General features: G+C 42.2%; 1 protein-coding gene across 1 annotated transcript in view; it reads left to right on the forward strand.

Moving 5' to 3' along the window:
• LOC128019475 (nuclear receptor subfamily 1 group I member 2) overlaps positions 1–15,194 on the forward strand; it is a 30,117-nt gene that overhangs the window by 9,405 nt on the left and 5,518 nt on the right. The window contains exons 2-3 of the mRNA XM_052605477.1: positions 8,141–8,331; positions 13,523–13,653. Coding sequence (XP_052461437.1) covers positions 8,141–8,331; positions 13,523–13,653 — 322 coding nt within the window. The remainder of the gene's footprint in view (positions 1–8,140; positions 8,332–13,522; positions 13,654–15,194) is intronic.

The raw sequence follows: 15,194 nt of genomic DNA on the forward strand, positions 1-15,194 counted from the left end.
TTAGCACTGGGCTTGGGCAGACTGTACAGGAACATCTTCAGAGGTCATGACAGGGAGAGTAGGGACAGCCTCGGGACAGCCTCCACAGGTGAAACATGACTAGCTGGAACACATTCTGAGTGACTCATTAGAAGCAGTAGATAGCTGGTCTGGTATGATCTCAGTGGGCACAACTTCTAGCAGGAACAACCTCCGTGGGCTTAAAGGGGGGGGTGAAATGCTCGTTTTCACTCAATATCCTGTTAATCTTGATTACCTATAGAGTAGTACTGCATCCTTGATAACTCCAAAAAGTCTTTAGTTTTATTATATTCATAAGAGAAAGATAGTCTGTACCGATTTTTCCCGGAAAAACACGACCGGCTGGAGGCGTGATGTGTGGGCGGAGCTTAAGAATCACGAGCGCAAGTAGGCTTTTGCGTTGAGAGCGTTTGGAAGCTGTGACTTTACCTTGAGGCAAAAACCATCATCCAAAACAAACCATGGCTAACAGTCAGATTCAGCCGTTTATTTATGATCCAGAATCAGATCCCGAGGCTGAAACTGAACGAGAGCAGCAGCAGCAACGACTCGCTGCGAGCGGGGCTCGAACCCAGGTCTCCGGCATGGGAGGGGACACACTAACAAGGAGGCAGAGATATTTTAAGCAGTTTTACTCACCGCCTGCGGTTCCAACACACGATCGTGACTCTTTTTCGTTGGGATTGCATCATCCTCAAGAAATAAACGATACGCAAATCCGTCATCAAACTGGGCCTTGGTTGTAAAATAAGCATCTTCGAAATGCAGGGAACAAACAAAAACACTTGCACAACTCCCTTGATGCTCTGTAAAAATAAACTCCATCCACTGGTCCCTTAATGCTGGTTTTTTTTTTGGTAATCTGTGCAGGGTTGTCTTGCCCTGGCAACCAAAAAGACACTTCTTTTGTGACTTTTCGCGACGCTCTCACTCTGATCAGTGAATCGCTCTCATCAGTGAAATGTCTGTGCTCAGCCTCGCTATACGGGAGCGCGCGCTCTTCCGGGAGAAGTGCCTCAGGACCCATATAAGGAAATTCCGCTCCATCTAACGTCACACAGAGCCATACTCGAAAAAAACTTTCCGAAACTTGTGACAAACCAGAAGGAGTATTTTGGGAACAAAAATACTCCTTCAAACGTACAACTTAATTTTTGAAACTTTGTCCATGTTTAGCATGGGAATCCAACTCTTTAACAGTGTAAAAAACTCAGTATGCATGAAATAGCATTTCACCCCCCCTTTAACAAGACAAAAAGGAACACATCTAAATGGTCATGACCCAACTGAAGAACTACCTCCGAGGACATAACAGGACAGACAGGAACATTTTACACAGAACATGTTTGTGCAATTACATTTATTTAAAATGAACAGACAGGAACATTTTATACCATAAATTGACAGGTAGGAACACCTTCTATGGCCATGACCCAACTGGCATGAACGACCTCTGTAGGCGTGACAAGACAGGCAGGAACACTTTGTATGGCCCAGACATGACAGGTAAGAACAACACTTGAGGACTTGACAAGACAAGAACCATCTCTATGGCCATGACCCAACTGGCAAGGGCAACCTTCGAGGATATAACGGGACAATTCAATTCAAGTTCAACTTTTTACAATACAAATTGTTACAAAGCAACTTTACAGAATTTTTTTTTTCTACAATATTTAGTAATAGCTTATAAGTGGTGACTGTCAGTTTGTGCATGTATGACAGGATTTGTAGAAAAAAATTATACAAGACGTAGTCAGCCAGATGATGAACATTATTAATATTATTAATAATTAATAATGATTATATGATGCAGTCACACTTGTAGCAATATTTGTTAGTTCTGTTGTTGATTCAGGGTTCGCATCATCTGAGGTCCTCTGAGGATCAGTATCATCTCTTCTCAGGTGTTCTGGATCCAAACTGGAGCTTGTGTAAATCCTAGTTACTAAATCCCGTGGCAAAACATAGAAACAAATAGAGACATCATTAGCATAGCTGCTGATCCAACAAAGTGAAATTAATTAGTTTAACCCAAGCTAAAGAATAAAAATGCGCATTTGATCAGATGCAACTACACTCACAATTTAAGATACATTATTCGAATGCTTGGCGAAAGAGATGTGTTTTTAATCTAGATTTATTTGGGAGCCAAATGTGAAAAAGCTCTACCTCCTTTAGTGGACTTTGCTATCCTATGAACTACCAAAAGTCCAGTGTTTTGTGACCTTAGGGAGCGTGATGGATTGTAGCGTGGTAGAAGTCTAGTTAGGTACACAGGAGCCAAACCATTTAGGGCCTTATAGGTAAGTAATGATAATTTGTAACTGATACAGAACTTAATAGGTAGCCAGTGCAGAGACTGTAAAATTGGGGTAATATGATCATATTTTCTTGCCCTGGTAAGGACTCTAGCTTCTGCATTTTGGACTACCTGTAGCTTGTTTATTGAAGAAGCAGGACAACCACCTAGAAGTGCATTACAATAGTCCAGTCTAGAGGTCATGAATGCATGAACTAGCTTTTCTGCATCAGAAACAGAAAACATGTTTCGTAGCTTGGCAATGTTTCTAAGATGGAAGAATGCAGTTTTTGTAACATGGGAAATATGATTTTCAAAAGACAAGTTGCTGTCTATTATACCACCCAGATTTTTGAATGTAGAGAAAGTAACAGTACATCCATCTAGTTGCAGATTGTAATCTACAAGATTCTGTGTAGTGTTTTTTGGTCCAATAATTAATATCTCTGTCTTATCCGAATTTAATTGGAGAAAATTATTGGTCATCCAATCTTTTACATTTTTAACACACTATGTTAGCTTAGACAATTTAGAAGTTTCATCTGGTCTCGTTGAGATATATAGCTGAGTATCATCAGCATAACAGTGGAAGCTAATTCCGTATTTTCTAATAATATTACCAAGGGGTAACATGTATATTGAAAATAGAAGGGGACCTAGGACGGATCCTTGTGGCACTCCATATTTTACAGATGATAAATGAGATGATTCCCCATTTAAGACAGGAACATTTTATATGGCCATAATTTGACAGGCAAAAAAACCCTCTATGGCCATGACCCAACTGACAGGAACAACATCTGTAGGCGTGACAAGACAGGCAGGAACAATTTGTATGGCCAGACAGACAAGGTAGGTAGGGACAACTTCTGCAGGTGTGATCTCTGGAAACTTGACAACATCTGTGGACATGACAGGAGTGATCTCTGGACACTTGACAAAATCTGTGGACATGATATGAGTGATCTCTGGGCACCTTGACATAGGACTGACAGGAACGTTTTCTGTGGAAATGACAGGTGTGATCTCTGGAGGAGGGTCTAAGGAAGCACATGGATAAGTAAAACAAGGCCATGTGCTGAAACAAGACATAGACACAAGAAAGACCCTGCAAAACCCTGACACATCTGGGGTAACTGAAGTTGGTGCTATTCTCTTGTGGTTCACATTTACAACTCTGTGTGTTTGCTGCGTAAAACCTTCGGCCGATTTTAGCATTGGTCTCAAAACAGCAGACCAGCTTATTGAAAAAGACCATTCATTCTCTCCCAGCAGGTGGCACTTTAGGAGCGGCAGAAATAAAGGTTTCCTCAGTAACGGCTGTAATCAAAGCAGCGCTTCGCTCACAAATGCTACTTTATTAGACATTGGGTGAATTCCAAAAATGGCTTTATTTGAATGACTTAAATTAGGAATGTTGCTATCGTAAGTGTACAACTGAATTTCTGTGCGAAGGGCCCTTCCAGAAGTCCATTAGCAAAGGAAAATGTGATGGTCACTTCACAGAAGTGGTTTCTGTGATCTTCGGTTAGTAGATCTTGCGATGCTTTTTAAAAGTTGAGATTGATTTCAGCTTCACATACAAATGTAAGTAGAATTGGCTAATTAAAAGTCTTTATTTTAATGTAATACAAATAGTAATAATAATAAATATTCATTTGCAATAACTGATAACTGAGTGCTGAATGCTGCACGCACCACGCAGTGTTTTCAAGGTAACATTTAGTAAGTGATTCCCTTGAATTGAGTTCTGAACGCTTATATGAGAAAGTAATGCCACGCACCCTTCAAAGAAAGAACACACTTCAAGGGCTCTGCTATTTGTGGGCATGGCCATTTGTAATCTTTAAGGGTCTGTCTTCCGGTCCATTTGTGTCCAGTTATTTTTAGCTGTACAAAACAGCTCATTTTGCTGCTTGATATAGCAAATTGGTGTGTCTTACCTTTTTGTATTAATGTATTATCTTAATTATGAACAAACAGTTTTCCCATTTACTGCACATTGTTAATCTTCTCGTTATTTCCCCATTCCGTTTAATGAACCAGAAGCATAGGCTTACTTCCGCAATGAAGAATAAGGTGGATAGGAAAGATGAAATGAAATTTACATCGAATCTTTTCTGAAGACAGTTGGTTCCCTTTAAAGATACATTCATATAAAAACACCTGTGCTGCTTTTTGATTCTGAAAGGTGCAGAGTATGTTTATTAAAAGTCAAAGCTGTATAAATCAATGTATGGGAAACACTGCCTTGAAAGATCAGAGTTTACATTCAGCTCTGCTGTTTGGAGAGAAAAAAGAAAATTATTAACCCAAACCGACAACCCAACCATTTTTTTTTTAAATTACAGTTATTAAAGCCTGTTAAATCTTTTGTCCTCAGGCGTACAGTATGACGTCATCATAGAGTACAGAGAAAATGTTCAGTGAAATTAAGTGTAGGACTTCAATCAGTGAATGAATGCATGATCTCTGTAAACGATGAACACTTAAATATGCTTTTTTCAGACAGTGGTTAAATTATACAGAAAGAAGCATAGCCTACTTGACTAACGCATTATTAACAATAAAGATATATGCATAGGAGGACTTCTAGATGTGCAAATTAATAGTCCTGGACCTATATGAAGTCCACTGATGTAAATTAAGTGTGCTTGTAACTGTACATCACATTAAAGACATCTATCTATCTATCTATCTATCTATCTATCTATCTATCTATCATCTATCTATCTATCTATCTATCTATATAGGGTTATGACATTATGAATAATAACAAATGTTATTCAAAATGATAGAAATTAAATACAAAAATTATTAAATAAAAGAAAAAAAACTTAAATGGCCTCAGACTTGTGAACCCCCTCATGTGTATAATTTGATTAATACATATAATTAATTAAAAAATATATATTTTCTTCTCAACCTCATATTTGAAAGCTAATGTGCACAATCTCAGAAAATACTGGATTTCAGCACAAAATCTAATTTGATCCACATTCAGCTTAAGTGTGAATGTAGCATGTCACATAAGGATGTTTTGAGCTGAAATTGTATCTTATAGATTTTACGGTTTTATATCAACAGATATATAGCATTCTGATTTATTTATTTATTTTTGGCTTATTGATTCATTTCTTATAATTTGTATTCAAATCAACAAATGTAATTTTTATGACAACAATTAGCATGCTGTCAATGCACTGTGTCTGACATTTTCCAGTGACGTAGTTAGACGATGGATCAATAGAGCATTAGCAAATGAAAAATGCATTTACACAGCTCCGGACAAGACATGCTCACATCCCAGCTTCATGTGTTTGCTTAATGTTAGTTAAGCACAGAAATTTGTAAATGCTAATCTGGAAGTTGAACACAGATTAGCTAATAACTACATGTTGAACAGGTGTGTGTGTGTGTGTGTGTGTGTGTGTGTCTAAAAAAAAAAAAAAAAAAAAAAAATATATATATATATATATATATATATATATATATATATATATATATATATATATATATATATATATATATATATATATATATATATATTTAAATATACAATTTTTTTTCTACCTTCTATCTTTTTTCTATAAAAAATTCTGATTTGTTCCAAAATTGAATTTCACAATGCAAATCCTAAACAAGCAAGTCCAGGTGATAGTGGGTCCACTGTACTGTTAATCAGAAGAGAAAGTGACCAGTGAAAGGCTAGAAGCATTGCTAATGCACAGCTTGAGTGGATATGAGGAAAGGTAACTGAAGCACTTGAGAGCTTCCTCTTGATTCTGACAAACCTGTGCTTGGATTGTACGAAGGCAACTAAAAAACATTAAGAAAATAGCACATTTCCTAACCAGCAGGTTATTGTTCTTTGGACCCAGAGAGTGAACTCAGACTGATCCTTACATAGTTCTTCTACATAAACTGTTAGCATTAAGGTTTAAGGATCAATTCCTTAAAGACTTTAATCTGCAAATAGGCCGCTATTGTCTGATGGACTTGTACCGTATGTGAAAGCAAATCTTTGTGTGGTTAAATTGAAAACAAGCCATGAGGAGTCAAAGCTGAATGAATAGCAGTAAATGATAAGATATCAGTGAGATGATAGTGAAGGATTAATAAATACAGTTTTACAGATGATCATTAGAGTGACTGAGAATGCTGTTATTATTTACTCACCCTCATTTCTTTATAAACCTGCATGCAACACAAAAGTAGAAGTTTAGAAAAATGTTGAAGCCTTTTTTTGTTGTTGTTGGTGGTGGTTTTTATTTTCTTTCTTTTTTTTTCTTTTTTTTAATTTTTTTTTTTACAAAATTAGGAAAAGTATATATTGCATATATACTTTAGGAAAGGTAAAGTAACTTGCAAAGTTACATTGCAATTGCAAGTATTCTGTAGCTGTACAATGGCTTTAAGTGATGAATTATTTGAAATGTAAATCATAATTCACTCTTTTATTTCCCAGTCTTAGTTGATTTTCATTTTTGAGTGAACTTTAAAAGATTTTTTTTTAGATAGGAAATTATTTTAGAAATGTAATTGATTAAACATAACAGGTTGCCAGATGTTATTTAATTTGATCAACATTCTAATAAAACTGAATATTGCAATTTTATATAACTGTTATGCATTTTAAAATGTAATTTATTCCTGTGATCGAAGCTGTATTTTCATCATTACTCCAGTCTTCAGTGTCTCATGATCCTTCAGAAATCATTCGAATAGGCTGATTTACTGCTCAAGAAACAACAATGAAATATTAATTGATTACACAAAATTTTTTGACTTACCGGTAGTTAAAATGTAATTCCTAATTATTAAAATTACATTTAAATTAAATCATCTATTTGTAACAATGACATATGCTATTTTTTACATTAAGATAAAAGAAACATAGTTTATACGGTATGATAAAAATAGAAGAAGAAGAAGAAGAATTAAATTTTGTTATTGGACACCAATTCTGTTCCCTTTAAGTGTTTTTCCCTCATGCACGGAGAAAAAATAAATAACAAAAGGAACCTTAATCCAACAGTGAATAACTGTAGACTATAATGCTGCACACACTTCAGTTTAATGGTTTAGAGCAGGAGTCTGACTTGACCAATGCTTAGTGGTCTCAGGTGGATACCATGGCAACATATAATGTCAGCTTTGTTTGTCATTGCTGTATGTGTACGCGCTGTGTTCTTTCAATAGCTTATTGAGGATAAAGGTCTTGCCCTGGAGTACATACTCTTTCTGTGTTAACACGGATCATGCAAAGGGTATGTTTCCTAAACTCTGGACCTGCTCTGCTGTCGTTTACTTTTTTTACAGCCAAGAGTGATTCAGTCTGCTCACAACTAACTGTGTAATGGATATGTGATAATTGATACTTGTTTTATTCACTGTGATTTTATTATTGATGCGTTCAGACAGGTTTAGGTTTAGATATTGTCATTTGTGTGTAGTGGTCGACTGATATTGTTTTTTTGACAGCCAATGACCGATATCTTGGAAAGAAGGGGGGCCGATAGCCGATATAGAGCCGATATATGTGTGTGTGTGTGTGTGTGTATATATATTTTTATTTTCATATTTAAGACATTTTTAATCACTTGACAATGGATTAAAAAATAAATGTGTAAAATAAACATAAATAAATAATGCTGTAGTTTAGTGACTGCAGCCTAATTTTGGATGCTCAGCAGTTTTTGGTTATGAATTTTTCGATTGCTTTTTTAAGTATTCTCTATGTGAAGACATTATTTGTCGAAACAAATGGGTGGTAATGTGAAGATATGAGTGATAGTGACGTGTCTTTTGTTGCAGTGCTTACTCCAGCTCAGGATGAGTATAGAAATGGAGGAGCTTTCTCCCCTGGACGACTCGGGACATGGTGATGGGTCTGAGGATGAAACAGAGGAGGATGACGAGCCCAAAGTCTGTCAAGTATGTGGAGACAAAGCCACAGGATACCACTTTAATGCCATGACCTGTGAGGGCTGCAAGGGCTTCTTCAGGTGAGTCAACAGATGCCCTTCCTCCATAACATGTGTGATTGTGTTCCATGAAACAAAGTCATACAGCTTTGGAAATGATGACAGAATCATAATCTCTTTAATAGCTGACCCAACTATCCCAAATAAGTACAATTACAATTTTTTATAAGCATTTAATAAAGAATGTTGGAACAAAACAACAGATATCAAGGATATGTTTATTACAGTGTGTGTATGATATGTTTCTGTTGCAGTGAGTTTTTACTGTTCTGAATTGTTTTTTTAAAGCAACCTGTGAAAAAAATAAACCAATACAATAGCATATGATTTTGTGACCAACCTACACACTTTTTTCAGAAAACAATATCAGCCATTGGTGATACGGTTGTTCTTTTGTATCATTATTTTCAAATATAGCCAGATATTATAATTCATAGACAAAAGGGTCTGCTTTTAAAGGGATAGTCCACCCAAAAATAAAATGCTTGTGATCATCAGCCTCTTGTCTTTACAAATCTGTATAGCATTTTTTTCTTGTGGAACCCAAAATAAGATATTTTTTTAAGAATGTTCATTGTGTGGACCAAACTAGCCAAAATGCTCTTTAAAACACCTACTTCTAATTTCTGAAGATCGGAATGGTTTGTAAAGACATGAGGGTGAGTGAATGATGACTTACAGTTTTCATTTTGGGATGAATTAACACTATTAACAAAAATGCTTCAGATTTTTTTTTTAAATTAGGGATCCAAAAATGCCCTTGCAGTGCATTAATTTGATTGTATGTTATCTAACATTTAATTTATTTTATTCTGTTCTATGCTATTTTATTATGCTGTTGGGTTAAGTATGAGCTTTGTGTCTGCAGTCTCAATAATGACCACTTGCTTTCATATTTTTGCTGTATTTGCTTTTCTGACAAGCAAATTATTTAGATGTAACAGAACGTCTTGGTTACGTATGTAACCCTCGTTCCCTGAAGGAGGGAACGGAGATGTTACGAATGGGATCTCGCCCGAGAGCCCAATCACCTTCGAGTGGTACAAAACGAGCCAATGGTACACAAAGTACCTTGGTCTGCGGAATTTGCATCGAGAGCTCCGCCCCGCAGAGCGGGTATATAAGGAGCAACGCGAGCAACTAGCATTCAAGTCTTCGCTGAGGAGCCGAGCCAGTTACCCGGCCGTTCAGCGCAACAGCGATGTGGCAAGGGGACGTAACGTCTCCGTTCCGAGGGTTACATACGTAACCAAGACATTCCCTTTCAGTCGGTCACGTTCGACGTTACGAATGGGGTCCCTTACAAAACGCCACATGGCTGTCTTCCAGCGACCCGTGTGAGTGATAGCACCCTGTCATGAGGCCAGCACGAGTGAGGGCCTATATCTCGCACAGAATACACTGGGTAGCATATTCCAGCTGGACATATGCTAGCAGGCTGCCTGCCCGTGGGAGGACTTACAGAAGGCAGGTATCTACCAAGGTGGTGATACATAAGAACTCTGAGGTACCCAGCCCGCAGGGTGGAAGTTTCAACGACAGAGCTGGCAAGGGGCTTGCCAAGGGAAAGACACATGCTGCGGAGAGACTTATTGTGGACATGCACACGTAGGACACATGGAGGCACCTAGTCCCACACATGGCTGACCAAGGGGCATGTACGCAAGTGTTGGACATCAACAGTGCTGGAGGAACCCAGGGTTCTGACTGAGGAACTCACCTGAGGGGAATATCGCACGCATCCAGTCCGTGGAGTGGAATGGCGCAGCAAGCGGATTGACACCGAGTAGGTCCTTACTGGCCCGAAGGGGCGAGTACCCGGGAGGACACGGGCTCTACACGGAGATTATAAAATCTCGCGAATGTGTTAGATGTCGCCCAGCCCGCAGCTCTACAGATGTCTGCTTGGGAGGCGCCATGCGCCAGCGCCCAGGAGGAAGCTACACTCCTAGTTGAGTGAGCTCTCACCCCTAGGGGGCATGGCAGGTCTCGAGCCTGATAAGCCAGGACAATAGCATCCACTATCCAGTGGGATAACCTCTGCTCCAACCACGGGGTGAAGTATCGGCGGCAGGCCGGAGTGATGGTCAAAGCCAGTGCTGAAGCGGTCTCATATGGAGTAGCCCGAGCGGTATGACTGCCGCCGCGGACGCCATATGCCCCAGGAGCCTCTGAAACAGTTTCAGTGCAACCGCTCTCTTGCCCTCGAATTGTCTCAGGCAATTCAGCAGTGACTGCGTGCACCCGTTCGTAAGCTGCACGAACATGGCGACCGAGTCTATTTCCATCCCGAGAAAAGATATCCTCTGCACAGGGGAGAGTTTGCTCTTTTCCCAGTTGACCTGAAGACCCAGTCGGGCGAGGTATCTGAGCACCAGATCCCTGTGCTCGCACAACCGCTCTCGAGAGTGAGCTAGGATCAGCCAGTCGTCGAGGTAGTTGAGGATACGGACACCTTGTTCCCAGAGAGGAGCCAGGGCTCCCTCCGCGACCTTCGTAAAGATGCGGGGAGACAGGGCCAACCCGAATGGGAGAACCTTGTACTGATATGCCTGCCCCTCGAAAGCAAACCGAAGAAACGGTCTGTGTTGAGGAAGAATGGAGACATTGAAAGTATGCATCCGAGTTTGTGCAGAGCTCGGTTCAAGGCACGCAGGTCCAGGATTGGCCGTAACCCACCTGTCTTCTTGGGTACTATGAAGTAAGGGCTGTAAAAGCCGGACTTCATGTCGGCTGGAGGGACCGGCTCTATCGCGCCCTTTGCCAGCAGGTTCACGACCTCCGCGCACATGACAGGGGCATCTTTGCCCACCATCGTCGCGTGGACACCCCGAAACCTGGGGGGACGCCGGGCGAACTGAATCGCGTAGCCGAGCCTGAGCGTCCGGATGAGCCAGCGGGAAGGCCTGGGGAGCTCTAGCCAGGCTCCCAGGAACCAAACCAGCGGGGTCAAGGGGACTACAGGCGCACCCACAGTGGGGCAGCGTGGTGGAGCAGACAACCCCGGCATGGGAGGCATAGCGTCCCTTAGCGGGGGTGGAGTGCGGGCACTCGTCTGACTCCAAGTGGCGAAGAGGGCATGAGAAGGCGAAGCGTTCTTGAGCCGTCTTTGCATGGAAACTGGCAAGGGGAGAGGAGAATGAGAGCGGCGAGGAAGCACGTCGCCAGCTGTCGTTCGTGGCCTCTTGGGACCCGGAGGTAGAGGAAACAGCTCTTTTAGTGAAGGTTTGGGTACCACCGGCCGCAGGGTCAGTGGCAGAACAAAAAGAAAACGAGAACACAGGATTCCCCCGGAGGAGTGGTCCTGCTACCATCTCCTGATGAGCTGACGTCTCCAACTCCGGGTCGCCCATCTCAGGAACGCCACTTGGCATGGCGTTTGGCAGGTTTAGGGGCAGAGACGGGTTGCGCCGCCCTTCTGCGGCCATCTCCTCGCTGTGGCCGGGGTGAAGGCTACTGCTGTGGCCGAGCGGGAGTGGAGGAGGCCGCAGGGGGGCGCACCCGGCGACGAGCAGGCTGAGGTTGCGCCGGCGGCGGGGTGGAAGCAGCAGTGGGCCGCCGGGGCAGGATGTGTCTGATGGCCTCAGACTGCTTCTGGGCGGCAGAGAACTGCTGGGCAAAGCTCTCTACCGCGTCGCCGAAGAGGCCATCCTCCCTCATGTCTGCCAGGTTCAGCCATAGGTGGCGCTCCTGGACCACCAAAGTGGACATCACCTGACCCAGGGAGCGCGCAGTGACCTTCGTCGCCCAGAGAGCGAGGTCGGTAGCAGTGCGCGCCTCCTGCAAAACCCCTGGGTCAGCACCGCCCTCGTGCAGCTGCCGGAGCAGCTTGGCCTGATAGACCTGAAGTGAGGCCATGGCATGCAGGGCAGAAGCGGCCTGGCCCGCAGCTCTTTAAGCCTTGGCCACAAGCGTGGATGAGAACTTACAGGCCTTGGAGGGCAGCTTGGGACCACCACGCCAAGCGGAGGCGCTCTATGGACACAGTTGCATCGCAACAGAACGCTCCACTGGGGGAATCCCAGCATACCCCTTGGCCGCCCCGCCATCGAGGGCAGTGAAGGCGGAGGAAGAACCAGAACGGTTTCGGGCAGTTAAAGGTGCCTTCCATTAACTAGTTACTTCCTGGTGCACTTCCGGGAAGAAAGGAACCAGAGGGGGGTGCTAGCGATCCGCATGAGCAGCCCCCAGGAACCAATCATCCAGCCTCGAGCGCTCTGGACAGGGTGGAGGATTCCACTCAAGCCCGATGCTCTCCGCTGCCTGGGAAAGCACGGCCGTCAGCTCGGGATCAGACTCGGACAACGCTGGCACTCCCGAGGGAGGCAACGCAGCCGAACCCTCATCTCCCGAGGACTCAAGCCCGCCTTGTGATGCGGCGATCGACATACGGTCCTCTTCGTGAGCCCCGAATGAGATGTCAGGAGCCTGAGAGGCTCCAGCAAACTCATCCGGGAACTCACTCGGCTGCAGCGTATGTGAGGGGTGTGTGGCCCGAGGAGGTTCGCTCGTCGGGGAAGCCCACACGGTAACCCTCAGATCACCCTGGCCACCAGCCGAAGTAGCCCTCTTACGTGAAGAAGAGCTAGAATGGGGTGTGGCAGAGGGGACTCTATACCTTTTAAGGTAATCGAGTCTCGATCTCAACGCAGAGATGGTCATGTCCCCGCTCTTGCTTGTAAACACTCCGGTGATTGCAGCAAGCGATGTGCCCGGATCCTCAGCGAAAGCTTGAATGCAAGTTGCTCGCGTTGCTCCTTATATACCCACTCTGCGGGGCGGAGCTCGCGATGCAAATTCCGCAGACCAAGGTACTTTGTGTACCATTGGCTCGTTTTGTACCACTCGAAGGTGATTGGGCTCTCGGGCGAGATCCCATTTGTAACGTCGAACGTGACCGACTGAAAGGGAACTAGCAGAGCATTTACGTGATGTTGCATTGATGAGTTGATTAAAAATATTTACATACTGAGAATTTGTGTTTAAATTTAATGGAAACCTTTAATTAATAGACTTGGACAGAATGCTGTGTATTTTATAGTTAGAAAAAAAAGATTTCTTCTGAAATTCAGGGCCAGCAGGCAAATGATGCGGTTTAATTAAGTTAACATCTGACACTGGTAGACAGTTGCGCTCATATCTTGTGGTGTCTTATTTTTCCTGCAGTCAGTGAGATTGACTGTTAGCATGTGGTTTTGTGTTTGTTTGTAAGGCGTGTCATGAAGCGCCCCGCACAGCTCTGCTGCCCGTTTCAGAACACCTGTGTCATCACCAAGACCAACAGGAGACAGTGCCAGTCCTGCCGACTCCAGAAATGCCTCTCAATCGGCATGAGGAGGGAATGTAAGTTTGACTGAGTATTACTTTTCTCTGTTCCCCAATCCCTAAGAAAGCTGCTTTCACAAAGAGACACAAATGTTTGATTAATGGTTATGTTTATTAGTCTAATAATAGTAATCAGAACTGTCAGAATCTGAAAGTATCCAGGTCAAAATGATTAGCCCTCTTATGTCAATAGTGTATCGTTTTTGCTTGATAATGGCCTTTAGTTGTTTGTTGTAGACCTTAGCAGTTTTTAAATAATTGTTTTATTCCAGTCAAATTGAAAGAAGTAAGGCTTTCACTTTCTTTATAATGTGATAAGTTAGGCACATCAACCATAACTCCTTCAAAAACAGCTAGAAGCCTTGGAGTTATGATTGATGATCAGCTGACTTTCTCAGACCACATTGATAAAACTGTCCGATCCTGCAGATTTGCTTTATTCAACATCAAGAAGATCAAGCCCTTTCTTTCGGAACATGCTGCACAACTCCTTGTTCAAGCTCTTGTTCTGTCCAGGCTGGACTATTGCAATGCCCTCTTGGCAGGTCTTCCAGCCAATTCTATCAAACCTTTACAATTAATTCATAATGCGGCAGCAAGATTAATTTTTAATGAGCCAAAAAGAATACACGTCACACCTCTGTTTATCAATTTGCACTGGTTCCAATAGCTGCTCGCATAAAATTCAAGGCATTGATGTTTGCCTACAAAACTACCACTGGCTCTGCACCCATATTCCTAAATTCGTTACTTCAGACTTATGTGCCCTCTAGAAGCTTGCGTTCTGCAAGTGAACGTCGCCTGATTGTGCCATCCCAAAGAAGCACAAAGTCACTTTTACGGACTTTTGGACCTCTAACTAGCTTGCTCTATTCTTTTATTTTTTATATTCTATCTGTTTTCTTTTTATTTATTATATTAGTTAAAAACCCATCCTACGTGTACTGTGTTAACCTAACTGAGACTTATGATAGCACTTATATATCATTGCTCTTTTTGTTGTTTTTGATTGATTCCACCGTCTTCATCTGTAAGTCGCTTTGGATAAAAGCGTCTGCTAAATGAATAAATGTAAATGAATAAATGTAAATGTGATAAAAAATCCCTTGCTCTGGGAAACATCTCTTGGGAGATTTCTATATATATTTTGTCTTCAACTGTATTCGACTGATCAAGTGACATTAAAGACAATTTATAAAGTTTGCGTTACATTATAGGAATCAGTGATGCGCGGGTTGATCCGAAATGAGCGGGTGCCTGGGGTCACCCACGGTCACCCGTGTTACAAGACATCCAAAAAGATTTTTAATGATATTCGGGTCGTGGTCGGTCGGGTCGTTTGAAATAAAGATGCAAGATAAAACCTTTGTAATTTATATAGACACAATTGAGAAATACATAGGCCTACACTTTTTACGTTGGCCGCTTTACGTTGTACTGTACCTTTGTCCAGCCTCATTCAAATTGAGCATCTCTCCCGCTTTTTCATTCGACCCTGCCTAATAAATACACGGATACGTCCATAGGCGTACTGTTAACTTATGTCCAATAGTCCAGAG

Source organism: Carassius gibelio, chromosome A9 (assembly GCF_023724105.1).
Source record: "Carassius gibelio isolate Cgi1373 ecotype wild population from Czech Republic chromosome A9, carGib1.2-hapl.c, whole genome shotgun sequence".
NCBI classification, from domain to species: domain Eukaryota; kingdom Metazoa; phylum Chordata; class Actinopteri; order Cypriniformes; family Cyprinidae; genus Carassius; species Carassius gibelio.